The sequence below is a fragment of the Salvelinus fontinalis genome, chromosome 4 (assembly GCF_029448725.1).
Source record: "Salvelinus fontinalis isolate EN_2023a chromosome 4, ASM2944872v1, whole genome shotgun sequence".
Classification (NCBI taxonomy): domain Eukaryota; kingdom Metazoa; phylum Chordata; class Actinopteri; order Salmoniformes; family Salmonidae; genus Salvelinus; species Salvelinus fontinalis.
The window spans coordinates 5,074,429-5,101,592 of record NC_074668.1 but is presented as its reverse complement, the minus strand read 5'-3'; the positions used below and the strand labels follow the sequence as shown (position 1 = coordinate 5,101,592).

The window sequence follows — 27,164 nt, the reverse complement described above, 5'->3', positions numbered from 1 at the left end:
TTTCGCTGTAAAACATTTTAAAAATCGGACATGTTGGCTGGATTCACAAGATGTTTATCTTTCATATGCTGTATTGGACTTGTTAATGTGTGAAAGTTAAATATTTCTAAAAAATATATTTTGAATTTCGCGCCCTGCACTTGAAGTGGCTGTTGTCATATTGTGCTATTGGGATTGCAGCCCAAAGAAGTTAACCACCTAACTGAGGAACTCAATTTAACCTTGCGCAATCCCCTTGATGCAGTCGCACCCCTAAAAACTAAAAACATTTGTCATAAGAAACTAGCTCCTTGGTATACAGAAAATACCCGAGCTCTGAAGCAAGCTTCCAGAAAATTGGAACGGAAATGGCGCTACACCAAACTGGACTCTTCCGACTAGGTTGGAAAGACAGTACCGTGCAGTATCGAAGAGCCCTCACTGCTGCTCGATCATCCTATTTTTACTTAATTGAGGAAAATAAGAACAATCCGAAATTTCTCTTTGATACTGTTGCAAAGCTAACTAAAAAGCAGCATTCCCCAAGAGAGGATGGCTTTCACTTCAGCAGTAATACATTCATGAACTTCTTTGAGGAAAAGATCATGATCATTAGAAAGCAAATTACGGACTCCTCTTTAAATCTGCGTATTCCTCCAAAGCTCAGTTGTCTTGAGTCTGCACAACTCTGCCAGGACCTAGGATCAAGGGAGACACTCAAGTGTTTTAGTACTATATCTCTTGACACAATGATGAAAATAATCATGGCCTCTCAACCTTCAAGCTGCATACTGGACCCTATTCCAACTAAACTACTGAAGGAGCTGCTTCCTGTGCTTGGCCCTCCTATGTTGAACATAATAAACAGCTCTCTATCCACCGGATGTGTACCAAACTCACTAAAAGTGGCAGTAATAAAGCCTCTCTTGAAAAAGCCAAACCTTGACCCAGAAAATATAAAAATCTATCGGCCTATATCGAATCTCCCGTTCCTCTCAAAAAAAAATGAAAAAGCTGTTGTGCAGAAACTCACTGCCTTCCTGAAGATAAACAATGTATACGAAATGCTTCAGTCTGGATTTAGACCCCATCATAGCACTGAGACTGCACTTGTGAAGGTGGTAAATTACCTTTTAATGGCGTCATACCGAGGCTCTGCATCTGTCCTCGTGCTCCTAGACCTTATTGCTGCTTTTGATACCATCGATCACCAAATTCTTTTGGAGAGATTGGAAACCCAAATTGGTCTACACGGACAAGTTCTGGCCTGGTTTAGTTTGTCTCTGTGAATGGTTTGTCCTCCGACAAATCAACTGTAAATGTCGGTGTTCCTCAAGGTTCAGTTTTAAGACCACTATTGTTTTCACTATATATTTTACCTCTTGGAGATGTCATTCGAAAACATCATGTTAACTTTCACTGCTATGCGGATGACACACAGCTGTACATTTCAATGAAACATGGTGAAGCCCCAAAATTGCCCTCGCTAGAAGCCTGTGTATAAGACATAAGGAAGTGGATGGCTGAAAACTTTCTACTTTTAAACTCGAACAAAACAGAGATGCTTGTTCTAGGTTCCAAGAAACAAAGAGATCTTCTGTTGAATCTGACAATTAATCTTGATGGTTGTAAAGTCGTCTCAAATAAAACTGTGAAGGACCTCGGCGTTACTCTGGACCCTGATCTCTCTTTTGACCAACATATCAAGACTGTTTCAAGGACAGCTTTTTTCCATCTATGTAACATTGCAAAAATTATGCAGAAAAATTAATCCATGCTTTTGTTACTTCTAGGTTAGACTACTGCAATGCTCTACTTTCCGGCTACCCGGATAAAGCACTAAATAAACTTCAGTTAGTGCTAAATACGGCTGCTAGAATCCTGACTAGAACCCCAAAATTTGATCATATTACTCCAGTGCTAGCCTCCCTACACTGGCTTCCTGTTAAGGCAAGGGCTGGAGTCACTGACGTGCTCTTCCTGTCTGGGTTGGCGCCCCCCCTTGGGTTGTGCTGTGGCGGAGATCTTTGTGGGCTATACTCGGCCTTGTCTAAGGATGGTAAGTTGGTGGTTGAAGAAATCCCTCTAGTGGTGTGGGGGCTGTGCTTTGGCAAAGTGAGTGGGGTTATATCCTGCCTGTTTGGCCCTGTCCGGGGGTATCATCGGATGGGGCCACAGTGTCTCCTGACCCCTCCTGTCTCAGCCTCCAGTATTTATGCTGCAGTAGTTTATGTGTCGGGGGGCTAGGGTCAGTCTGTTATATCTGGAGTACTTCTCCTGTCTTATCCGGTGTCCTGTGTGAATTTCAGTATGCTCTCTCTAATTCTCTCTTTCTTTCTTTCTCTCTCTCGGAGGACCTGAGCCCTAGGACCATGCCTCCGGACAACCTGGCATGATGACTCCTTGCTGTCCCCAGTCCACCTGGCCGTGCTGCTACTCCAGTTTCAACTGTTCTGCCTGCGGCTATGGAACCCTGACCTGTTCACCGGACATGCTACCTGTCCCAGACCTCTCTAGAGACAGCAGGAGCGGTAGAGAAACTCAATGATAGGCTATGAAAAGCCAACTGACGTTCTGACCTGACGTTCTGACCTGTTGCACCCTCGACAACTACTGTGATTATTATTATTTGACCATGCTGGTCATTTATGAACATTTGAACATCTTGGCCATGTTCTGTTATAATCTCCACCCGGCACAGCCAGAAGAGGACTGGCCACCCCTCATTGCCTGGTTCCTCTCTAGGTTTCTTCCTAGGTTCTGGCCTTTCTAGAGAGTTTTTCCTAGCCACCGTGCTTCTACACCTGCATTGCTTGCTGTTTGGGGATTTAGGCTGGGTTTCTATGCAGCACTTTGAGATATCAGCTGATGTAAGAAATTTGATTTGATTTAGTGATACTGGTGTGCAAAAGAGCAGCAAAGTCAATAAAAACAATATGGGGATGAGGTAGGTAGATTGGGTGGGCTATTTACAGATGGACTAGTATACTATACTACTGGATCCAGGTATAATACAATACATAATCAATACACGTTTATGACAAACCTGGTAAGAGTCTTGGTCCGGGTCTCTGCTGGTGGCGGACTGCTGATCTGAGTCTCCATAGTTGTCCTGGTCCCTGGTCTGCGCACCCAGGAGCCAGTCCTCCAACAGAGGGAGGTGGCTCAGGGCGTTCTCCTGGGTGATGGGCATCGTGGCTGGGGCTGGACCAGACCAGAGCCCCACTGCATCCTGTGTTGATAGGCTCCTATAGAGCCCTCACATTCAACTCTGGACCTCAAACACAGTTCCACTGATTTTTTTTCATTGTTCCCTCTCTAATCAGGGACTGATTTAGACCTGGAACACCAGGCGAGTGATTCCCCTCTAATCAGGGACTGATTTAGACCTGGAACACCAGGCGGGTGATTCCCCTCTAATCAGGGACTGATTTAGACCTGGAACACCAGGCGGGTGATTCCCCTCTAATCAGGGACTGATTTAGACCTGGAACACCAGGCGGGTGTAATTCATGATCAGGTAGAACAGAGAACCAGCAGGATCCGGACCTCGTAGGGGTCAGAGTTGAACGCCACTGCTCTAGAGGCACTGTACGTGGGAGAGGGAGTAGAGCTGGGTCTGACGTCAGCCTATCAGAGTCGACAGACAGACTAGGAACACAGGAAGTTTAGTGGACTTGAGGCTGCCTCATCTCTCTAGCAGTGTGTTAGAACAACGCGTTGAAGCGAAAGCCCCTGGACATCAGAGAGATCTGAAAAGTGTGTGTGTGAGTCTGCCGCAGTTCCCATCGGCAACCCCCACGGCCATGATGTCACCACCCAGGAACAAAGCAGAGCTGTCGGGGTGTCGGTTCCTTACACTCTAACGGGTAACTGGAGAGAGTGGAGAGCCATTATCCGCTTGGCTGGCAGGGTTCCGGGACCAGGCAGGGTGGAAATATCCCATAATTGAGACTGACGAGGGAGAAAGGTGTGGGTGTCCATGCTCACATCACCACCCGGGTACTGGGGAGCGTCAGGCTCACGCCCCATTCACCTAAAAATAAAGTAGAAAAGTCTACATCAGAGAAGTTATAGTGTACATGCCAAATGGCATCCTATTCATTATACAGTCCATGGGCCCTGGTCTAAAGTAGTGTACTATACAGTCCATGGGCCCTGGTCTAAAGTAGTGTACTATACAGTCCATGGGCCCTGGTCTAAAGTAGTGTACTATACAGTCCATGGGCCCTGGTCTAAAGTAGTGTACTATACAGTCCATGGGCCCTGGTCTAAAGTAGTGTACTATACAGTCCATGGGCCCTGGTCTAAAGTAGTGTACTATACAGTCCATGGGCCCTGGTCTAAAGTAGTGTACTATACAGTCCATTGGGCCCTGGTCTGTCATCAAGGCAATGGGTGACTACTTTGAAGAATCTCAAATGTACATTTTTTTTCTTTTTCGTTTAACACTTTTTTGGTTACTACATGATTCCATATGTGTTATTTCATAGTGTTGATTTCTTCACTATTATTCTACAATGTAGAAAATAGTAAAAAAAAATAAAGAAAAACCCTGGAATGAGTAGGTGTGTCCAAACCTTTGAATGGTAGTGTATCTATTTTATTCAGTGTCAACAGACGGACGGACGGACGGATGCTGAGAGACAGACACCAGGAAGGACTCTTTCTCTCAACAGACACATGGATATTTAGACAATGTTTCATTTCATTTCCATATACTGTCTATGGTGGGTCAGTGTCCCAGACAACGGTGAATCATGGTGGTGGTAGTGTGATGTGCCAGACAGTGACCCAACAACAAAGCCCACCCAGCCTCTGAAATGACAGTGGCACAGGATTAGTGACCTCCTCCTCTCTGACCTCCTGTCCTCCTCCTCTCTGACCTCCTCCTCTTCTCTGACCTCATATCCTCCTCCTCTCTGACCTCCTGTCCTCCTCCTCTCTGACCTCCTCCTCTCTGACCTCCTCCTCTCTGACCTCCTGACCTCCTCCTCTCTGACCTCCTGACCTCCTCCTCTCTGACCTCCTGACCTCCTCCTCTCTGACCTCCTCCTCTCTGACCTCCTCCTCTCTGACCTCCTCCTCTCTGACCTCCTCCTCTCTGACCTCCTGTCCTCCTCCTCTCTGACCTCCTCCTCTCTGACCTCCTGTCCTCCTCCTCTCTGACCTCCTCCTCTCTGACCTCCTCCTCTCTGACCTCCTCCTCTCTGACCTCCTCCTCTCTGACCTCCTCCTCTCTGACCTCCTCCTCTCTGACCTCCTCCTCTCTGACCTCCTCCTCTCTGACCTCCTGACCTCCTCCTCTCTGACCTCCTGACCTCCTCCTCTCTGACCTCCTCCTCTCTGACCTCCTCCTCTCTGACCTCCTCCTCTCTGACCTCCTCCTCTCTGACCTCCTCCTCTCTGACCTCCTCCTCTCTGACCTCCTCCTCTCTGACCTCCTCCTCTCTGACCTCCTCCTCTCTGACCTCCTCCTCTCTGACCTCCTCCTCTCTGACCTCATGTCCTCCTCCTCTCTGACCTCATGTCCTCCTCCTCTCTGACCTCATGTCCTCCTCCTCTCTGACCTCATGTCCTCCTCCTCTCTGACCTCATGTCCTCCTCCTCTCTGACCTCATGTCCTCTTCTCCTCCCTCCTCTCCTCCCTCCTCTCCTCCCTCTGTATTTCCTTCTGTAACACCCCCACGGCAGTAATGCAGTGTTAGGTTTTCAACCAAACCCATGTCGTCCTAAAAGTTCCCCCTTTTGGCCATAGAACATTCTTCCAGGAGTCGACCATCATCCAAACTTGAGTCTACTTTTTGGACAACATGGGTCCCATTATGTCTGGTTGATAACCAAACACTGTATTCCACGATAACAACCTCATACCAACGGTCCAGCATAGTGGCGTGATGGTTTGAGGATGTTTTGCTGCCTCAGGACCTGGACGACTTGCCTTAATAGAAGGAACCATGAATTCTGCTCTGGATCAGAGAATTCTACAGGAGAATATCAGGCTCATCCGTCTGTGAGCTGCAGTTGAAGCCCTGCTGGGTGACGCAGCAAGACAATGATCCAAAACACACAAGCACTTCTACATCAGAATGGCTAAAAAGGCAACTAATATAATGTTTTGAAACGGCCTTGTCAAAGTCCAGACCTAAACCCTGTTGAGGTGTTGTGGCAGCAGCTGAAACGGGTCAAACCCACCAATGTGTCACTGGGTTACAGCAGTTCTGCATGGAAGAGTGGGCCAAAATTCCTCCACAGCGATGTGAGAAACTGATCAACAACTACAGGAAGCGTTTGGTTGCAGTCGTTGCAGCTAAAGGTGTCACACCAGGGTGTCGCAACCAAGGTGGCACAACCAAGGTGGCACAACCAAGGTGGCACAACCAAGGTGGCACAACCAAGGTGGCACAACCAGGGTGGCACAACCAAGGTGGCACAACCAGGGTGGCACAACCAGGGTGGCACAACCAAGGTGGCACAACCAGGGTGGCACAACCAAGGTGGCACAACCAGGGTGGCACAACCAAGGTGGCACAACCAAGGTGGCACAACCAGGGTGGCACAACCAGGGTGGCACAACCAAGGTGGCACAACCAAGGTGGCACAACCAAGGTGGCACAACCAGGGTGGCACAACCAGGGTGGCACAACCAGGGTGGCACAACCAAGGTGGCACAACCAAGGTGGCACAACCAAGGTGGCACAACCAGGATGGCACAACCAGGATGGCACAACCAAGGTGGCACAACCAAGGTGGCACAACCAAGGTGGCACAACCAGGATGGCACAACCAGGGTGGCACAACCAAGGTGGCACAACCAAGGTGGCACAACCAGGGTGGCACAACCAGGATGGCACAACCAAGGTGGCACAACCAAGGTGGCACAACCAAGGTGGCACAACCAGGGTGGCACAACCAGGATGGCACAACCAGGATGGCACAACCAGGGTGGCACAACCAGGGTGGCACAACCAGGGTGGCACAACCAGGATGGCACAACCAGGATGGCACAACCAGGGTGGCACAACCAGGGTGGCACAACCAAGGTGGCACAACCAGGGTGGCACAACCAAGGTGGCACAACCAGGGTGGCACAGCCAGGGTGGCACAGCCAGGTGGCACAACCAGTTATTGAGTGTAAAACTTTGTTTATTAAATTAATTAAATAAGTATTGCATTTTCTGTTATTTGTAAACTCAGGTTCCATTTATCTAATATCAGGTTTTGGTCGAAGATCTGATAACATTCAGTATCAACAATATTCAAAATATACTTTTTCACATCACTAACATACACACACTGTCACTAACACACACACTGTCACTAACACACAAACAAAAACCCATTTTCACACGGGTCACATACATAATCCTGTGTGTGTGTTGCTACCATTGATAATGCTGGTGTGATAATGCTGGTAGTGACCCACATAGGGAGGGGGAAAACACACACAAATGCAAATTCCATAATAGCTGTTGGGTATTATCCTGCATGGAGACAAGATATCCTAAGCTCCTCCCTCTCAGAGCATGTGTCTGTTAAGTCGGGGACGGGTGTCTCTTCTGTCGGGGACGGGTGTCTCTTCTGTCGGGGACGGGTGTCTCTTCTGTCGGGGACGGGTGTCTCTTCTGTCGGGGACGGGTGTCTCTTCTGTCGGGGACGGGTGTCTCTTCTGTCGGGGACGGGTGTCTCTTCTGTTGAAGTTGAGCATCTCATCCCATTGCCCCAGGTTCCATCTGTACAGCGTCTCTTCCCATTGCCCCCAGGTTCCATCTGTACAGTGTCTCATCCCATTGCCCCCAGGTTCCATCTGTACAGCGTCTCTTCCCATTGCCCCCAGGTTCCATCTGTACAGCGTCTCTTCCCATTGCCCCCAGGTTCCATCTGTACAGCGTCTCTTCCCATTGCCCCCAGGGTCCATCTGCACAGCGTCTCTTCCCATTGCCCCAGGTTCCATCTGTACAGCGTCTCTTCCCATTGCCCCAGGTTCCATCTGTACAGCGTCTCTTCCCATTGCCCCAGGTTCCATCTGTACAGCGTCTCTTCCCATTGCCCCAGGTTCCATCTGTACAGCGTCTCTTCCCATTGCCCCAGGTTCCATCTGTACAGGGTCTCTTCCCATTGCCCCAGGTTCCATCTGCACAGCGTCTCTTCCCATTGCCCCCAGGTTCCATCTGTACAGCGTCTCTTCCCATTGCCCCAGGTTCCATATGTACAGCATCTCATCCCATTGCCCCAGGTTCCATCTGCACAGCGTCTCTTCCCATTGCCCCAGGTTCCATCTGTACAGCGTCTCATCCCATTGCCCCCAGGTTCCATCTGTACAGCGTCTCTTCCCATTGCCCCAGGTTCCATCTGTACAGCGTCTCTTCCCATTGCCCCAGGTTCCATCTGTACAGCGTCTCTTCCCATTGCCCCCAGGTTCCATCTGTACAGGGTCTCTTCCCATTGCCCCAGGTTCCATATGTACAGCATCTCATCCCATTGCCCCAGGTTCCATCTGTACAGCGTCTCTTCCCATTGCCCCCAGGTTCCATCTGCACAGCGTCTCATCCCATTGCCCCAGGGTCCATCTGTACAGCGTCTCTTCCCATTGCCCCAGGTTCCATCTGTACAGCGTCTCATCCCATTGCCCCCAGGTTCCATCTGTACAGCGTCTCTTCCCATTGCCCCCAGGGTCCATCTGCACAGCGTCTCTTCCCATTGCCCCAGGTTCCATCTGTACAGCGTCTCTTCCCATTGCCCCAGGTTCCATCTGCACAGCGTCTCTTCCCATTGCCCCAGGTTCCATCTGCACAGCGTCTCTTCCCATTGCCCCAGGTTCCATCTGTACAGCGTCTCATCCCATTGCCCCAGGTTCCATCTGTACAGCGTCTCATCCCATTGCCCCCAGGGTCCATCTGCACAGCGTCTCTTCCCATTGCCCCCAGGGTCCATCTGCACAGCGTCTCTTCCCATTGCCCCAGGGTCCATCTGTACAGCGTCTCTTCCCATTGCCCCAGGTTCCATCTGCACAGCGTCTCTTCCCATTGCCCCAGGGTCCATCTGTACAGCGTCTCTTCCCATTGCCCCCAGGTTCCATCTGCACAGCGTCTCTTCCCATTGCCCCCAGGTTCCATCTGTACAGCGTCTCTTCCCATTGCCCCCAGGTTCCATCTGTACAGGGTCTCTTCCCATTGCCCCCAGGTTCCATCTGTACAGCGTCTCTTCCCATTGCCCCCAGGTTCCATCTGCACAGCGTCTCTTCCCATTGCCCCCAGGTTCCATCTGTACAGCGTCTCTTCCCATTGCCCCAGGTTCCATCTGCACAGCGTCTCTTCCCATTGCCCCAGGTTCCATATGTACAGCATCTCTTCCCATTGCCCCCAGGTTCCATCTGCACAGCGTCTCTTCCCATTGCCCCCAGGTTCCATATGTACAGCATCTCTTCCCATTGCCCCAGGTTCCATCTGCACAGCGTCTCTTCCCATTGCCCCCAGGTTCCATCTGCACAGCGTCTCTTCCCATTGCCGTAATTCCAAGTCAGTCAGTAGAACTGGCTCAAATGGAGGACCCTGCTATATGGCAGTAGTCAAGGTACATGAAGGCACTGTGGGGATAATATACTCCAAAGAAAATATTAGACCCCGTTCCTCTCGGCGATATTAGACCCCGCTCCTCTCGGCGATATTAGACCCCGTTCCTCTCGGCGATATTAGACCCCGTTCCTCTCGGCGATATTAGACCCCGTTCCTCTCGGCGATATTAGACCCCGTTCCTCTCGGCGATATCAGACCCCGTTCCTCTCGGCGATATCAGACCCCGTTCCTCTCGGCGATATTAGACCCCGTTCCTCTCGGCGATATTAGACCCCGTTCCTCTCGGCGATATTAGACCCCGTTCCTCTCGGCGATATTAGACCCCGTTCCTCTCGGCGATATTAGACCCCGTTCCTCTCGGCGATATCAGACCCCGTTCCTCTCGGCGATATTATACCCCGTTCCTCTCGGCGATATTAGACCCCGTTCCTCTCGGCGATATTAGACCCCGTTCCTCTCGGCGATATTAGACCCCGTTCCTCTCGGCGATATCAGACCCCGTTCCTCTCGGCGATATTAGACCCCGTTCCTCTCGGCGATATCAGACCCCGTTCCTCTCGGCGATATTATACCCCGTTCCTCTCGGCGATATTAGACCCCGTTCCTCTCGGCGATATCAGACCCCGTTCCTCTCGGCGATATTAGACCCCGTTCCTCTCGGCGATATCAGACCCCGTTCCTCTCGGCGATATTAGACCCCGTTCCTCTCGGCGATATTAGACCCCGTTCCTCTCGGCGATATCAGACCCCGTTCCTCTCGGCGATATCAGACCCCGTTTCTCTCGGCGATATCAGACCCCGTTTCTCTTGGCGATATCAGACCCCGTTTCTCTCGGCGATATCAGACCCCGTTTCTCTCAGTGATATTAGACCCTGTATGGAGTGAATTTCCTTCTACTGAAATGGCTCTTTGACATACTGCTCTCCAAAAGGGTCTGCAGAGACCCGTCACGCCCTGACCTTAGACAGCTGTTTACGTCTCTATTTTGGTTTGGTCAGGGTGTGATTTGGGATGGGCATTCTATGTTCCCTTTTTCTATGTTTTCTATTTCTATGTTTTGGCCGGGTATGGTTCTCAATCAGGGACAGCTGTCTATCGTTGTCTCTGATTGGGAACCATACTTAGGTAGCCTTTTCCCACCTGTGTTTTGTGGGTAGTTATTTTCTGTTTAGTGTTTTCTGCCCCTGACAGGACTGTTTCGTTTTCGTTTATTTCACTTTGTTATTTTGTTCCAGTGTTCAGTTCAATAAAAGTCATGAACACTTACCACGCTGCGCTTTGGTCTGATTCTTCCTCTTCAGACGACGACAACCCGTGACAAGACCTCTAACACAGGACAAGCTGTAGACTGTTACAAAAGGACGGACGACACTCGATCCGATATGGAATGCGACCAAAAGAGAAAAGCACCTCAGCAAGTCATAGCCTTACCCTTCATCACACTGGCTGGGTGGTCGGGGGTTGTTCCCCTAAAGAAAATATATATTCACAGTCTGTTTGATCTGTGCCAGGGCTTTCTAAAAGGTTTTACTATCTGGCTCTCTGCCAGATTCATCCAGTCACGGCTTATAAACATCTCTGTTTGAGACATTTAGGTCTTTGTTGAGTTTCCTCATCCTCAATGTCATCGGCTAGACAAGCTGTATTGTGTGCTTGGGTTTGTTACGGGGGGGTTGTTACGGTGGTTGTTATGGGGGGCTTGTGACGGGGGGTTTGTAACGGGGGGGTTGTTACGGGGGGGTTGTTACGGGGTGGGGGTTGTTACGGGGGGTTTGTAACGGGGGGGGGTTGTTACGGGGGGGGGGTTGTTACGGGGGGTTTGTAACGGGGGGTTTGTAACGGGGGGTTTGTAACGGGGGGTTTGTTACGTGCAGGGGAGAAATCAGAATACGTGTGTGTGTGTGTGTGTGTGTGTGTGTGTGTGTGGTTAGAGTAACCACAGCCAACAGTGCAGGCCTCCACTCTAAACAGGCACCCAGCTCAGGGCATCACAGGGGTTTTCTGGACCACTATGTTAAGAAGGGCTCTAAACATAGTCTGCAGGACCACAAGACCAAACACCAAGAAGGGAGCAGAGCGAAGGAGACGAGAGGAGAGCTTTAAATACTACATGCCACAACAGGGCTGGACTGTCTGGCCCCATTCCAGAGCCACTGCCCTCTCCACTGCATCTCAAATGGAAAAATATTCACTGTATAGTGTCCTACCTTGGTCCTGAATGTAGAGTTGAATGTAGAGCTGAGCCCCTATAGGACCTGGTTGAAAGTAGAGCTGAGCCCCTATAGGACCTGGTTGACAGTAGAGCTGAGCCCCTATAGGACCTGGTTGACAGTAGAGCTGAGCCCCTATAGGACCTGGTTGACAGTAGAGCTGAGCCCCTATAGGACCTGGTTGACAGTAGAGCTGAGCCCCTATAGGACCTGGTTGACAGTAGAGCTGAGCCCCTATAGGACCTGGTTGACAGTAGAGCTGAGCCCCTATAGGACCTGGTTGAAAGTAGAGCTGAGCCCCTATAGGACCTGGTTGACAGTAGAGCTGAGCCCCTATAGGACCTGGTTGAAAGTAGAGCTGAGCCCCTATAGGACCTGGTTGAAAGTAGAGCTGAGTCCTTATAGGACCTGGTTGACAGTAGAGCTGAGCCCCTATAGGACCTGGTTGACAGTAGAGCTGAGCCCCTATAGGACCTGGTTGACAGTAGAGCTGAGCCCCTTAAGGACCTGGTTGACAGTAGAGCTGAGCCCCTATAGGACCTGGTTGACAATAGAGCTGAGCCCCTATAGGACCTGGTTGACAGTAGAGCTGAGCCCCTATAGGACCTGGTTGAAAGTAGAGCTGAGCCCCTATAGGACCTGGTTGAAAGTAGAGCTGAGCCCCTATAGGACCTGGTTGAAAGTAGAGCTGAGCCCCTATAGGACCTGGTTGACAGTAGAGCTGAGCCCCTATAGGACCTGGTTGACAGTAGAGCTGAGCCTCTATAGGACCTGGTTGACAGTAGAGCTGAGCCCCTATAGGACCTGGTTGAAAGTAGAGCTGATCCCCTATAGGACCTGGTTGACAGTAGAGCTGAGCCTCTATAGGACCTGGTTGACAGTAGAGCTGAGCCCCTATAGGACCTGGTTGAAAGTAGAGCTGAGCCCCTATAGGACCTGGTTGACAGTAGAGCTGAGCCCCTATAGGACCTGGTTGACAGTAGAGCTGAGCCCCTATAGGACCTGGTTGACAGTAGAGCTGAGCCCCTATAGGACCTGGTTGACAGTAGAGCTGAGCCCCTATAGGACCTGGTTGACAGTAGAGCTGAGCCCCTATAGGACCTGGTTGAAAGTAGAGCTGAGTCCCTATAGGACCTGGTTGACAGTAGAGCTGAGCCCCTATAGGACCTGGTTGAAAGTAGAGCTGAGTCCCTATAGGACCTGGTTGACAGTAGAGCTGAGCCCCTATAGGACCTGGTTGACAGTAGAGCTGAGCCCCTATAGGACCTGGTTGACAGTAGAGCTGAGCCCCTATAGGACCTGGTTGACAGTAGAGCTGAGCCCCTATAGGACCTGGTTGACAGTAGAGCTGAACCCCTATAGGACCTGGTTGAATGTAGAGCTGAGACCCTATAGGACCTGGTTGAAAGTAGAGCTGAGCCCCTATAGGACCTGGTTGAAAGTAGAGCTGAGCCCCTATAGGACCTGGTTGAAAGTAGAGCTGAGCCCCTATAGGACCTGGTTGAAAGTAGAGCTGAGCCCCTATAGGACCTGGTTGACAGTAGAGCTGAGCCCCTATAGGACCTAGTTGAAAGTAGAGCTGAGCCCCTATAGGAGATGGTTGAAAGTAGAGCTGAGCCCCTATAGGAGATGGTTGACAGTAGCGCTGAGCCCCTATAGGACCTGGTTGAAAGTAGAGCTGAGCCCCTATAGGACCTGGTTGACAGTAGAGCTGAGCCCCTATAGGACCTGTTTGACAGTAGAGCTGAGCCCCTATAGGACCTGGTCGAAAGTAGAGCTGAGCCCCTATAGGACCTGGTCGACAGTAGAGCTGAGCCCCTATAGGACCTGGTCGAAAGTAGAGCTGAGCCCCTATAGGACCTGGTCGAAAGTAGAGCTGAGCCCCTATAGGACCTGGTTGACAGTAGAGCTGAGCCCCTATAGGACCTGGTTGACAGTAGAGCTGAGCCCCTATAGGACCTGGTTGACAGTAGAGCTGAGCCCCTATAGGACCTGGTTGAAAGTAGAGCTGAGCCCCTATAGGAGATGGTTGAAAGTAGAGCTGAGCCCCTATAGGAGATGGTTGACAGTAGCGCTGAGCCCCTATAGGACCTGGTTGAAAGTAGAGCTGAGCCCCTATAGGACCTGGTTGACAGTAGAGCTGAGCCCCTATAGGACCTGGTTGACAGTAGAGCTGAGCCCCTATAGGACCTGGTTGAAAGTAGAGCTGAGCCCCTATAGGACCTGGTTGACAGTAGTGCTGAGCCCCTATAGGACCTGGTTGACAGTAGTGCTGAGCCCCTATAGGACCTGGTTGACAGTAGAGCTGAGCCCCTATAGGACCTGGTTGAAAGTAGAGCTGAGCCCCTATAGGAGATGGTTGAAAGTAGAGCTGAGCCCCTATAGGAGATGGTTGACAGTAGAGCTGAGCCCCTATAGGAGATGGTTGACAGTAGAGCTGAGCCCCTATAGGAGATGGTTGACAGTAGAGCTGAGCCCCTATAGGACCTGGTTGAAAGTAGAGCTGAGCCCCTATAGGACCTGGTTGACAGTAGAGCTGAGCCCCTATAGGACCTGGTTGACAGTAGAGCTGAGCCCCTATAGGACCTGGTTGACAGTAGAGCTGAGCCCCTATAGGAGATGGTTGACAGTAGAGCTGAGCCCCTATAGGAGATGGTTGACAGTAGAGCTGAGCCCCTATAGGACCTTGGTGACAGTAGAGCTGAGCCCCTATAGGACCTGGTTGACAGTAGAGCTGAGCCCCTATAGGACCTGGTTGACAGTAGAAATGAGCCCCTATAGGAGATGGTTGACAGTAGAGCTGAGCCCCTATAGGACCTGGTTGACAGTAGAGCTGAGCCCCTATAGGACCTGGTTGAAAGTAGAGCTGAGCCCCTATAGGACCTGGTTGAAAGTAGAGCTGAGCCCCTATAGGACCTGGTTGACAGTAGAGCTGAGCCCCTATAGGACCTAGTTGAAAGTAGAGCTGAGCCCCTATAGGAGATGGTTGAAAGTAGAGCTGAGCCCCTATAGGAGATGGTTGACAGTAGCGCTGAGCCCCTATAGGACCTGGTTGAAAGTAGAGCTGAGCCCCTATAGGACCTGGTTGACAGTAGAGCTGAGCCCCTATAGGACCTGTTTGACAGTAGAGCTGAGCCCCTATAGGACCTGGTCGAAAGTAGAGCTGAGCCCCTATAGGACCTGGTCGACAGTAGAGCTGAGCCCCTATAGGACCTGGTCGAAAGTAGAGCTGAGCCCCTATAGGACCTGGTCGAAAGTAGAGCTGAGCCCCTATAGGACCTGGTTGACAGTAGAGCTGAGCCCCTATAGGACCTGGTTGACAGTAGAGCTGAGCCCCTATAGGACCTGGTTGACAGTAGAGCTGAGCCCCTATAGGACCTGGTTGAAAGTAGAGCTGAGCCCCTATAGGAGATGGTTGAAAGTAGAGCTGAGCCCCTATAGGAGATGGTTGACAGTAGCGCTGAGCCCCTATAGGACCTGGTTGAAAGTAGAGCTGAGCCCCTATAGGACCTGGTTGACAGTAGAGCTGAGCCCCTATAGGACCTGGTTGACAGTAGAGCTGAGCCCCTATAGGACCTGGTTGAAAGTAGAGCTGAGCCCCTATAGGACCTGGTTGACAGTAGTGCTGAGCCCCTATAGGACCTGGTTGACAGTAGTGCTGAGCCCCTATAGGACCTGGTTGACAGTAGAGCTGAGCCCCTATAGGACCTGGTTGAAAGTAGAGCTGAGCCCCTATAGGAGATGGTTGAAAGTAGAGCTGAGCCCCTATAGGAGATGGTTGACAGTAGAGCTGAGCCCCTATAGGAGATGGTTGACAGTAGAGCTGAGCCCCTATAGGAGATGGTTGACAGTAGAGCTGAGCCCCTATAGGACCTGGTTGAAAGTAGAGCTGAGCCCCTATAGGACCTGGTTGACAGTAGAGCTGAGCCCCTATAGGACCTGGTTGACAGTAGAGCTGAGCCCCTATAGGACCTGGTTGACAGTAGAGCTGAGCCCCTATAGGAGATGGTTGACAGTAGAGCTGAGCCCCTATAGGAGATGGTTGACAGTAGAGCTGAGCCCCTATAGGACCTTGGTGACAGTAGAGCTGAGCCCCTATAGGACCTGGTTGACAGTAGAGCTGAGCCCCTATAGGACCTGGTTGACAGTAGAAATGAGCCCCTATAGGAGATGGTTGACAGTAGAGCTGAGCCCCTATAGGACCTGGTTGACAGTAGAGCTGAGCCCCTATAGGACCTGGTTGACAGTAGAGCTGAGCCCCTATAGGACCTGGTTGACAGTAGAGCTGAGCCCCTATAGGACCTGGTTGACAGTAGAGCTGAGCCCCTATAGGACCTGGTTGACAGTAGAGCTGAGCCCCTATAGGACCTGGTTGACAGTAGAGCTGAGCCCCTATAGGACCTGGTTGACAGTAGAGCTGAGCCCCTATAGGACCTGGTTGACAGTAGAGCTGAGCCCCTATAGGACCTGGTTGACAGTAGAGCTGAGCCCCTATAGGACCTGGTTGACAGTAGAGCTGAGCCCCTATAGGACCTGGTTGACAGTAGAGCTGAGCCCCTATAGGACCTGGTTGACAGTAGAGCTGAGCCCCTATAGGACCTGGTTGACAGTAGAGCTGAGCCCCTATAGGACCTGGTTGACAGTAGAGCTGAGCCCCTATAGGACCTGGTTGACAGCAGAGCTGAGCCCCTATAGGACCTGGTTGACAGCAGAGCTGAGCCCCTATAGGACCTGGTTGACAGTAGAGCTGAGCCCCTATAGGACCTGGTTGACAGTAGAGCTGAGCCCCTATAGGACCTGGTTGACAGTAGAGCTGAGCCCCTATAGGAGATGGTTGACAGTAGCGCTGAGCCCCTATAGGACCTGGTTGACAGTAGAGCTGAGCCCCTATAGGACCTGGTTGACAGTAGAGCTGAGCCCCTATAGGAGATGGTTGACATTAGCGCTGAGCCCCTATAGGACCTGGTTGAAAGTAGAGCTGAGCCCCTATAGGAGATGGTTGACAGTAGAGCTGAGCCCCTATAGGACCTGGTTGAAAGTAGAGCTGAGCCCCTATAGGACCTGGTTGACAGTAGAGCTGAGCCCCTATAGGACCTGGTTGAAAGTAGAGCTGAGCCCCTATAGGACCTGGTTGACAGTAGAGCTGAGCCCCTATAGGACCTGGTTGAAAGTAGAGCTGAGCCCCTATAGGACCTGGTTGAAAGTAGAGCTGAGCCCCTATAGGACCTGGTTGAAAGTAGAGCTGAGCCCCTATAGGACCTGGTTGACAGTAGAGCTGAGCCCCTATAGGACCTGGTTGAAAGTAGAGCTGAGCCCCTATAGGACCTGGTTGACAGTAGAGCTGAGCCCCTATAGGACCTGGTTGAAAGTAGAGCTGAGCCCCTATAGGACCTGGTTGACAGTAGAGCTGAGCCCCTATAGGACCTGGTTGACAGTAGAGCTGAGCCCCTATAGGACCTGGTTGACAGTAGAGCTGAGCCCCTATAGGACCTGGTTGACAGTAGAGCTGAGCCCCTATAGGACCTGGTTGACAGTAGAGCTGAGCCCCTATAGGACCTGGTTGACAGTAGAGCTGAGCCCCTATAGGACCTGGTTGACAGTAGAGCTGAGCCCCTATAGGACCTGGTTGACAGTAGAGCTGAGCCCCTATAGGACCTGGTTGACAGTAGAGCTGAGCCCCTATAGGACCTGGTTGACAGTAGAGCTGAGCCCCTATAGGACCTGGTTGACAGTAGAGCTGAGCCCCTATAGGACCTGGTTGACAGTAGAGCTGAGCCCCTATAGGACCTGGTTGAAAGTAGTGCTGAGCCCCTATAGGACCTGGTTGACAGTAAAGCTGAGCCCCTATAGAACCTGGTTGACAGTAGAGCTGAACCCCTATAGGACCTGGTTGACAGTAGAGCTGAGCCCCTATAGGACCTGGTTGACAGTAGAGCTGAGCCCCTATAGGACCTGGTTGACAGTAGAGCTGAGCCCCTATAGGACCTGGTTGACAGTAGAGCTGAGCCCCTATAGGAGATGGTTGACAGTAGAGCTGAGCCCCTATAGGAGATGGTTGACAGTAGAGCTGAGCCCCTATAGGAGATGGTTGACAGTAGAGCTGAGCCCCTATAGGAGATGGTTGACAGTAGAGCTGAGCCCCTATAGGACCTGGTTGAAAGTAGAGCTGAGCCCCTATAGGACCTGGTTGACAGTAGAGCTGAGCCCCTATAGGACCTGGTTGACAGTAGAGCTGAGCCCCTATAGGACCTGGTTGACAGTAGAGCTGAGCCCCTATAGGAGATGGTTGACAGTAGAGCTGAGCCCCTATAGGACCTGGTTGACAGTAGAGCTGAGCCCCTATAGGACCTGGTTGACAGTAGAGCTGAGCCCCTATAGGACCTGGTTGACAGTAGAGCTGAGCCCCTATAGGACCTGGTTGACAGTAGAGCTGAGCCCCTATAGGAGATGGTTGACAGTAGAGCTGAGCCCCTATAGGACCTGGTTGACAGTAGAGCTGAGCCCCTATAGGACCTGGTTGACAGTAGAGCTGAGCCCCTATAGGACCTGGTTGACAGTAGAGCTGAGCCCCTATAGGACCTGGTTGACAGTAGAGCTGAGCCCCTATAGGACCTGGTTGACAGTAGAGCTGAGCCCCTATAGGACCTGGTTGACAGTAGAGCTGAGCCCCTATAGGACCTGGTTGACAGTAGAGCTGAGCCCCTATAGGACCTGGTTGACAGTAGAGCTGAGCCCCTATAGGACCTGGTTGACAGTAGAGCTGAGCCCCTATAGGACCTGGTTGACAGTAGAGCTGAGCCCCTATAGGACCTGGTTGACAGTAGAGCTGAGCCCCTATAGGACCTGGTTGACAGTAGAGCTGAGCCCCTATAGGACCTGGTTGACAGTAGAGCTGAGCCCCTATAGGACCTGGTTGACAGTAGAGCTGAGCCCCTATAGGACCTGGTTGACAGTAGAGCTGAGCCCCTATAGGACCTGGTTGACAGCAGAGCTGAGCCCCTATAGGACCTGGTTGACAGTAGAGCTGAGCCCCTATAGGACCTGGTTGACAGTAGAGCTGAGCCCCTATAGGACCTGGTTGACAGTAGAGCTGAGCCCCTATAGGACCTGGTTGACAGTAGAGCTGAGCCCCTATAGGACCTGGTTGACAGTAGAGCTGAGCCCCTATAGGACCTGGTTGACAGTAGAGCTGAGCCCCTATAGGACCTGGTTGACAGTAGAGCTGAGCCCCTATAGGACCTGGTTGACAGTAGAGCTGAGCCCCTATAGGACCTGGTTGACAGTAGAGCTGAGCCCCTATAGGACCTGGTTGACAGTAGAGCTGAGCCCCTATAGGACCTGGTTGACAGTAGAGCTGAGCCCCTATAGGACCTGGTTGACAGTAGAGCTGAGCCCCTATAGGACCTGGTTGACAGTAGAGCTGAGCCCCTATAGGACCTGGTTGACAGTAGAGCTGAGCCCCTATAGGACCTGGTTGACAGTAGAGCTGAGCCCCTATAGGACCTGGTTGACAGTAGAGCTGAGCCCCTATAGGACCTGGTTGACAGTAGAGCTGAGCCCCTATAGGACCTGGTTGACAGTAGAGCTGAGCCCCTATAGGACCTGGTTGACAGTAGAGCTGAGCCCCTATAGGACCTGGTTGACAGTAGAGCTGAGCCCCTATAGGACCTGGTTGACAGTAGAGCTGAGCCCCTATAGGATCTGGTTGACAGTAGAGCTGAGCCCCTATAGGACCTGGTTGACAGTAGAGCTGAGCCCCTATAGGACCTGGTTGACAGTAGAGCTGAGCCCCTATAGGACCTGGTTGACAGTAGAGCTGAGCCCCTATAGGACCTGGTTGACAGTAGAGCTGAGCCCCTATAGGACCTGGTTGACAGTAGAGCTGAGCCCCTATAGGACCTGGTTGACAGTAGAGCTGAGCCCCTATAGGACCTGGTTGACAGTAGAGCTGAGCCCCTATAGGACCTGGTTGACAGTAGAGCTGAGCCCCTATAGGACCTGGTTGACAGTAGAGCTGAGCCCCTATAGGACCTGGTTGACAGTAGAGCTGAGCCCCTATAGGACCTGGTTGACAGTAGAGCTGAGCCCCTATAGGACCTGGTTGACAGTAGAGCTGAGCCCCTATAGGACCTGGTTGACAGTAGAGCTGAGCCCCTATAGGACCTGGTTGACAGTAGAGCTGAGCCCCTATAGGACCTGGTTGACAGTAGAGCTGAGCCCCTATAGGACCTGGTTGACAGTAGAGCTGAGCCCCTATAGGACCTGGTTGACAGTAGAGCTGAGCCCCTATAGGAGATGGTTGACAGTAGAGCTGAGCCCCTATAGGAGATGGTTGACAGTAGAGCTGAGCCCCTATAGGACCTGGTTGACAGTAGAGCTCAGCCCCTATAGGACCTGGTTGACAGTAGAGCTGAGCCCCTATAGGAGATGGTTGACAGTAGAGCTGAGCCCCTATAGGAGATGGTTGACAGTAGAGTTGAGCCCCTATAGGAGATGGTTGACAGTAGAGTTGAGCCCCTATAGGAGATGGTTGACAGTAGAGCTGAGCCCCTATAGGACCTGGTTGAATGTAGAGCTGAGCCCCTATAGGACCTGGTTGAATGTAGAGCTGAGCCCCTATAGGACCTGGTTGAATGTAGTGCACTAAAAGGAAATATGGTGCCATTTGGGACAAAGCCCCTCTGTCTTTCTCTCCAGACTTTATTACATATTTGTTCTGATAGCAGGCTGTAACATCAAGTCTCCAGTTATCTCTAATACAACACCTCCCCTTCTCCCCTACTCTCCTCCCCCTCACCTCCCCTACTCTCTTCCCCCTCACCTCCCCTAGTCCTCTCCTCTCTTCTCCCCCTCATCTCCCCTAGTCCTCTCTTCTCCTCGCCTTCTTTTCCCCCTCACCTCCGCTTCTCCTCCCCTACTCCTCTCCTCTCTTCTCCCCCTCACGGCCCCTTCTCTTCTCTTCTCTTCTCCTTCTCCTCTCCTCTCTTCTCCTCCCCTTCTCCTACTCCTCTCCTCTCCCCCTCACCTCCCCTACTCCTCTCCTCTCCCCTTCCCCTACTCCTCTCCTCACCTGCCCTTCTCCTCTCTTCTCCTTGCCTTCTCTCTTCTCCTCCCCTTCTCCTCTCCTCTCCTCCTCCTACTCCTCTCCCCCTCACCTACTCCTACTCCTCTCCCCCTCACTTCCCCTACTCCTCTCCTCTCCCCCTCCTCTCCTCCTCACCTCCCCTTCTCCTTGCCTTCTCTCTTCTCCTCCCTTATTTTGATTTATTTTATTTAACCTTTAACAGAAAAATCCCATTGAGACCCAGAGTCTATTTTTCAAGGGAGACCTGACTAAGAAGGTAGCAACTGCCGTCTGAGTCCGGGAGCCGTCAGAGGGGTGGGGAGGACGACCCCACCACCGTACACCCCAATCCGACAGTCAGCCGGGCTAAAGGACTGCAGACCCGCAGATGACAGCCATATGGCCAGTGGTAAGGGAACATATGGGGAAGGCCCAGCACACCAAAGCAAAGGTCTACAATCAGTCCAGGGAGTTCCATGTGGGTGAAGTGCTCATTTTAATCCCCACCGCAGAAAGTATGTCCCTGGCAACATGGCAGTATGAGGTGACAGAGAAGCTGGGACCCATAAATTACCGCGTACGGCAGCTGTGGAGATGGAAACCCCAAACAGATTTACAACGTGAACCCATTGAAGAGGACAACCATGGCCGTGTTGTGCTCAAAACCTGGGACTTCTACGGACCGGAAGCAAGCGCTCCGGGAAGTCGATCGGGAGCTTATCAAACGACCCTCATTGGACACCACGTCCGCACCCGGTCCAGGGAACCGGTACGAAAGAGGCCATACTGGATCCCCGAGCCCCGAAGGAAGGCTGTGAAGCAGGAGTTGGCTATGCTGAGGATGGGAGTCATCGAGGAGTCCCACAGCGCAGGGTGCAGCCCCATCATACCGGGGCCCAAACCGGACGGTAGTCTATGTTTCTGCAATGACTTCCGGGGGGGGGGGACAAGCTCATCGACCGGTTGTGAAAGGCCCGGTACAACGGCCCGGTACATCAGCACCCTGGAGCTGACCAAAGGATATTGGCAAGTACTTTTGGCAGCCTGCTCCCGGGACAAAATGCCATTCTCGACAACGGATGGCTTATACCAATATCATGGACCAAGTCCTCCGACCCCACCAACAGTACGCACCCGCCTGTTTGGATGATGTCATCATCCGCAGCCAAAGCTGGGAAGAGCACCTGACACGCCACCAGGTGGTGCTGGACTCGCTCAGGCAAGCCGGGTTGACAGAGAACCCCCAAGAAATGCAAGCTGGGGTTTGAGGATGTGGAGTATCTTGGGTATTTGATCAGACGGGTGAACGTCAAGCCCCAAGGAGAGGAAGGTCCAGGCGGTTCGTGACGGGCCCCTTCCCCGCACCAAGACACAGGTAAAGTCCTTCCTGGGGCTGGCGGGATTCCATAGCCAGTTTATCCCCAACTTTGCGGCTACAGCCCCCCCCCCCCTTACCGATCTGACCAAGGCCCGCCTCCCGAAAACCGTGAAGTGGGTCAGATGAGGCCGAAGCAGCGTTCAGGCGCCTGAAGGAAGCCCTGTGCTCCCATCGGATTCCCGTGACACCCGATTTCCAGGTACCGACACGGGACTAGGGGCCGTCCTGTCCCAGGTACACAATGGGGACGAACATCCCAAAAGGGGAGAGGCGGGTGAAGGAGGAGAGGACAGGAAAAGGCTTTGTAGATGAACACCTACAAATGTTGCTTTCTGCGCATTTAAAATGAGGGCCAAGCCACCGTTTGGTAGAAGGTGCAATGGTGGGTGAGTGACTTGGCATTTGCCATAAAGCACAAGGAGGCATGACAAACAGAGTCCAGTCTCTGTAAGACAGAGGAGACTGCATGATAAACAGAGTCCAGTCTCTGTAAGACAGAGGAGACTGCATGATAAACAGAGTCCAGTCTCTGTAAGACAGAGGCTGCTTGATAAACAGAGTCTCTGTAAGACAGAGGAGGCTGCATGATAAACAGAGTCCAGTTTCTGTAAGACAGAGGAGACTGCATGATAAACAGAGTCCAGTCTCTGTAAGACAGAGGAGGCTGCATGATAAACAGAGTCCAGTCTCTGTAAGACAGAGGAGGCTGCATGATAAACAGAGTCCAGTCTCTGTAAGACAGAGGAGACTGCATGATAAACAGAGTCCAGTCTCTGTAAGACAGAGGAGACTGCATGATAAACAGAGTCCAGTCTCTGTAAGACAGAGGAGACTGCATGATAAACAGAGTCTCTGTAAGACAGAGGAGGCTGCATGATAAACAGAGTCCAGTCTCTGTAAGACAGAGGAGGCTGCATGATAAACAGAGTCCAGTCTCTGTAAGACAGAGGAGGCTGCATGATAAACAGAGTCTAGTCTCTGTAAGACAGAGGAGACTGCATGATAAACAGAGTCCAGTCTCTGTAAGACAGAGGAGGCTGCATGATAAACAGAGTCCAGTCTCTGTAAGACAGAGGAGACTGCATGATAAACAGAGTCCAGTCTCTGTAAGACAGAGGAGACTGCATGATAAACAGAGTCTCTGTAAGACAGAGGAGGCTGCATGATAAACAGAGTCCAGTCTCTGTAAGACAGAGGAGGCTGCATGATAAACAGAGTCCAGTCTCTGTAAGACAGAGGAGGCTGCATGATAAACAGAGTCTAGTCTCTGTAAGACAGAGGAGACTGCATGATAAACAGAGTCCAGTCTCTGTAAGACAGAGGAGGCTGCATGATAAACAGAGTCCAGTCTCTGTAAGACAGAGGAGACTGCATGATAAACAGAGTCCAGTCTCTGTAAGACAGAGGAGACTGCATGATAAACAGAGTCCAGTCTCTGTAAGACAGAGGCTGCATGATAAACAGAGTCTCTGTAAGACGGAGGAGGCTGCATGATAAACAGAGTCTCTGTAAGACAGAGGAGGCTGCATGATAAACAGAGTCTCTGTAAGACGGAGGAGGCTGCATGATAAACAGAGTCCAGTCTCTGTAAGACGGAGGAGGCTGCATGATAAACAGAGTCCAGTCTCTGTAAGACAGAGGAGGCTGCATGATAAACAGAGTCTCTGTAAGACGGAGGAGGCTGCATGATAAACAGAGTACAGTCTCTGTAAGACAGAAGAGGCTGCATGATAAACAGAGTCTCTGTAAGACAGAGGAGGCTGCATGATAAACAGAGTCCAGTCTCTGTAAGACGGAGGAGGCTGCATGATAAACAGAGTCCAGTCTCTGTAAGACAGAGGAGGCTGCATGATAAACAGAGTCCAGTCTCTGTAAGACAGAGGAGGCTGCATGATAAACAGAGTCCAGTCTCTGTAAGACAGAGGAGGCTGCATGATAAACAGAGTCTCTGTAAGACAGAGGAGGCTGCATGATAAACAGAGTCTCTATAAGACAGAGGAGGCTGCATGATAAACAGAGTCTCTGTAAGACGGAGGAGGCTGCATGATAAACAGAGTCCAGTCTCTGTAAGACAGAGGAGGCTGCATGATAAACAGAGTCTCTGTAAGACAGAGGAGGCTGCATGATAAACAGAGTCCAGTCTCTGTAAGACGGAGGAGGCTGCATGATAAACAGAGTCTCTGTAAGACAGAGGAGGCTGCATGATAAACAGAGTCCAGTCTCTGTAAGACAGAGGAGACTGCATGATAAACAGAGTCCAGTCTCTGTAAGACGGAGGAGGCTGCATGATAAACAGAGTCCAGTCTCTGTAAGACAGAGGAGGCTGCATGATAAACAGAGTCCAGTCTCTGTAAGACAGAGGAGACTGCATGATAAACAGAGTCCAGTCTCTGTAAGACAGAGGCTGCATGATAAACAGAGTCTCTGTAAGACAGAGGAGGCTGCATGATAAACAGAGTCCAGTCTCTGTAAGACAGAGGAGGCTGCATGATAAACAGAGTCTCTGTTAGACAGAGGAGGCTGCATGATAAACAGAGTCTCTGTTAGACAGAGGAGGCTGTATGATAAACAGAGTCCAGTCTCTGTAAGACAGAGGCTACATGCATATACAACAAGTCACCATAATCAATGACAGAGAGAAAAGTGACCTGAACAAGCTCCTTTCAAGGCCATAAGCGGGAAGCGAGCCGTATTGTGAAAATAAAAACCCAATTTCTATTGAAGCTTCCTCACAAGATTATCCACATGACCTTTAAAAGGACAACTTGTCTTCCAACCATATACCTAGGTATTTTGTAGGATGACACTTTTTCAATGGATAAACCACCAGATATGACAAGGCTAGCCTTTTCCGGCTGAGTGCGAGCTCTGGTAAAGGTCATGAAATTAGATGTTTGTACATTCAAGACCTCTTTGGGACAATAAAGGGAGGGCTGCAGTGACTGAAACGCAGTCTGGAGCTCTTCAACAGCCTGAACCAGAGAAAGAGCACATTAATATATGACTGGATCATCTGCATATACAGTAGATGCAACTTTCCCCAAATCATTAATACAAATCCCCCTCTTCTCCTCCCCCTCACCCTCCCTTCTCCTTCTCCTTTTCCTTCTCCTCCCCCTCACCTCCCCTCCCCCTCCCTGTACCCTATGAGGACACAGTAACACGCTGTACCCTATGAGGACACAGTAACACGCTGTACCCTATGAGGACACAGTAACACGCTGTACCCTATGAGGACACAGTAACACGCTGTACCCTATGAGGACACAGTAACACGCTGTACCCTATGAGGACACAGTAACACGCTGTACCCACACAGTAACACGCTGTACCCACACAGTAACACGCTGTACCCACACAGTAACACGCTGTACCCACACAGTAACACGCTGTACCCACACAGTAACACGCTGTACCCACACAGTAACACGCTGTACCCTATGAGGACACAGTAACACGCTGTACCCTATGAGGACACAGTAACACGCTGTACCCTATGAGGACACAGTAACACGCTGTACCCTATGAGGACACAGTAACACCCTGTACCCTATGAAGACACAGTAACACGCTGTACCCTATGAAGACACAGTAACACGCTGTACCCTATGAGGACACAGTAACACGCTGTTCCCACACAGTAACACCCTGTACCCACACAGTAACACGCTGTACCCACACAGTAACACGCTGTACCCTATGAGGACACAGTAACACCCTGTACCCTATGAAGACACAGTAACACGCTGTACCCTATGAGGACACAGTAACACGCTGTACCCACACAGTAACACGCTGTACCCTATGAGGACACAGTAACACGCTGTACCCTTAGAGGACACAGTAACACGCTGTACCCACACAGTAACACGTTGTACCCTATGAAGACACAGTAACACGCTGTACCCTATGAGGACACAGTAACACGCTGTACCCTATGAGGACACAGTAACACGCTGTACCCTATGAGGACACAGTAACACGCTGTACCCTATGAGGACACAGTAACACGCTGTACCCTATGAGGACACAGTAACACGCTGTACCCACACAGTAACACGCTGTACCCTATGAAGACACAGTAACACGCTGTACCCTATGAAGACACAGTAACACGCTGTACCCACACAGTAACACGCTGTACCCTATGAGGACACAGTAACACTCTGTACCCTATGAGGACACAGTAACACTCTGTACCCTATGAGGACACAGTAACACTCTGTACCCTATGAGGACACAGTAACACTCTGTACCCTATGAGGACACAGTAACACTCTGTACCCTATGAGGACACAGTAACACTCTGTACCCTATGAGGACACAGTAACACGCTGTACCCACACAGTAACACGCTGTACCCTATGAGGACACAGTAACACGCTGTACCCTATGAGGACACAGTAACACGCTGTACCCACACAGTAACACGCTGTACCCTATGAAGACACAGTAACACGCTGTACCCTATGAGGACACAGTAACACGCTGTACCCTATGAGGACACAGTAACACGCTGTACCCTATGAGGACACAGTAACACGCTGTACCCTATGAGGACACAGTAACACGCTGTACCCTATGAGGACACAGTAACACGCTGTACCCTATGAAGACACAGTAACACGCTGTACCCACACAGTAACACGCTGTACCCTATGAGGACACAGTAACACGCTGTACCCACACAGTAACACGCTGTACCCTATGAGGACACAGTAACACGCTGTACCCTATGAGGACACAGTAAGACGCTGTACCCTATGAGGACACAGTAACACGCTGTACCCACACAGTAACACACTGTACCCTATGAGGACACAGTAACACGCTGTACCCTATGAGGACACAGTATTGTTGGTCTGTCAATTGGCCATCAACAGGATACTGACTCACCTCCACTGAAGCTACAAAAGCTTTGAGTTGAACCCAATACTTCAAAACACGTCATTGAACA

At 51.2% G+C, this 27,164-nt stretch overlaps 1 protein-coding gene across 2 annotated transcripts in view; it reads right to left on the bottom strand.

Moving 5' to 3' along the window:
• The window catches only part of LOC129853018 (PDZ domain-containing protein 2-like), a 185,953-nt gene that overhangs the window by 145,186 nt on the left and 13,603 nt on the right, over positions 1 to 27,164 (bottom strand). For both annotated transcript variants that reach the window (XM_055918648.1, XM_055918649.1), the window contains exon 2: positions 3,026 to 4,015. In XM_055918648.1, the coding sequence (XP_055774623.1) occupies positions 3,026 to 3,172 (147 nt within the window). In that variant the 5' untranslated portion in view covers positions 3,173 to 4,015. The remainder of the gene's footprint in view (positions 1 to 3,025; positions 4,016 to 27,164) is intronic.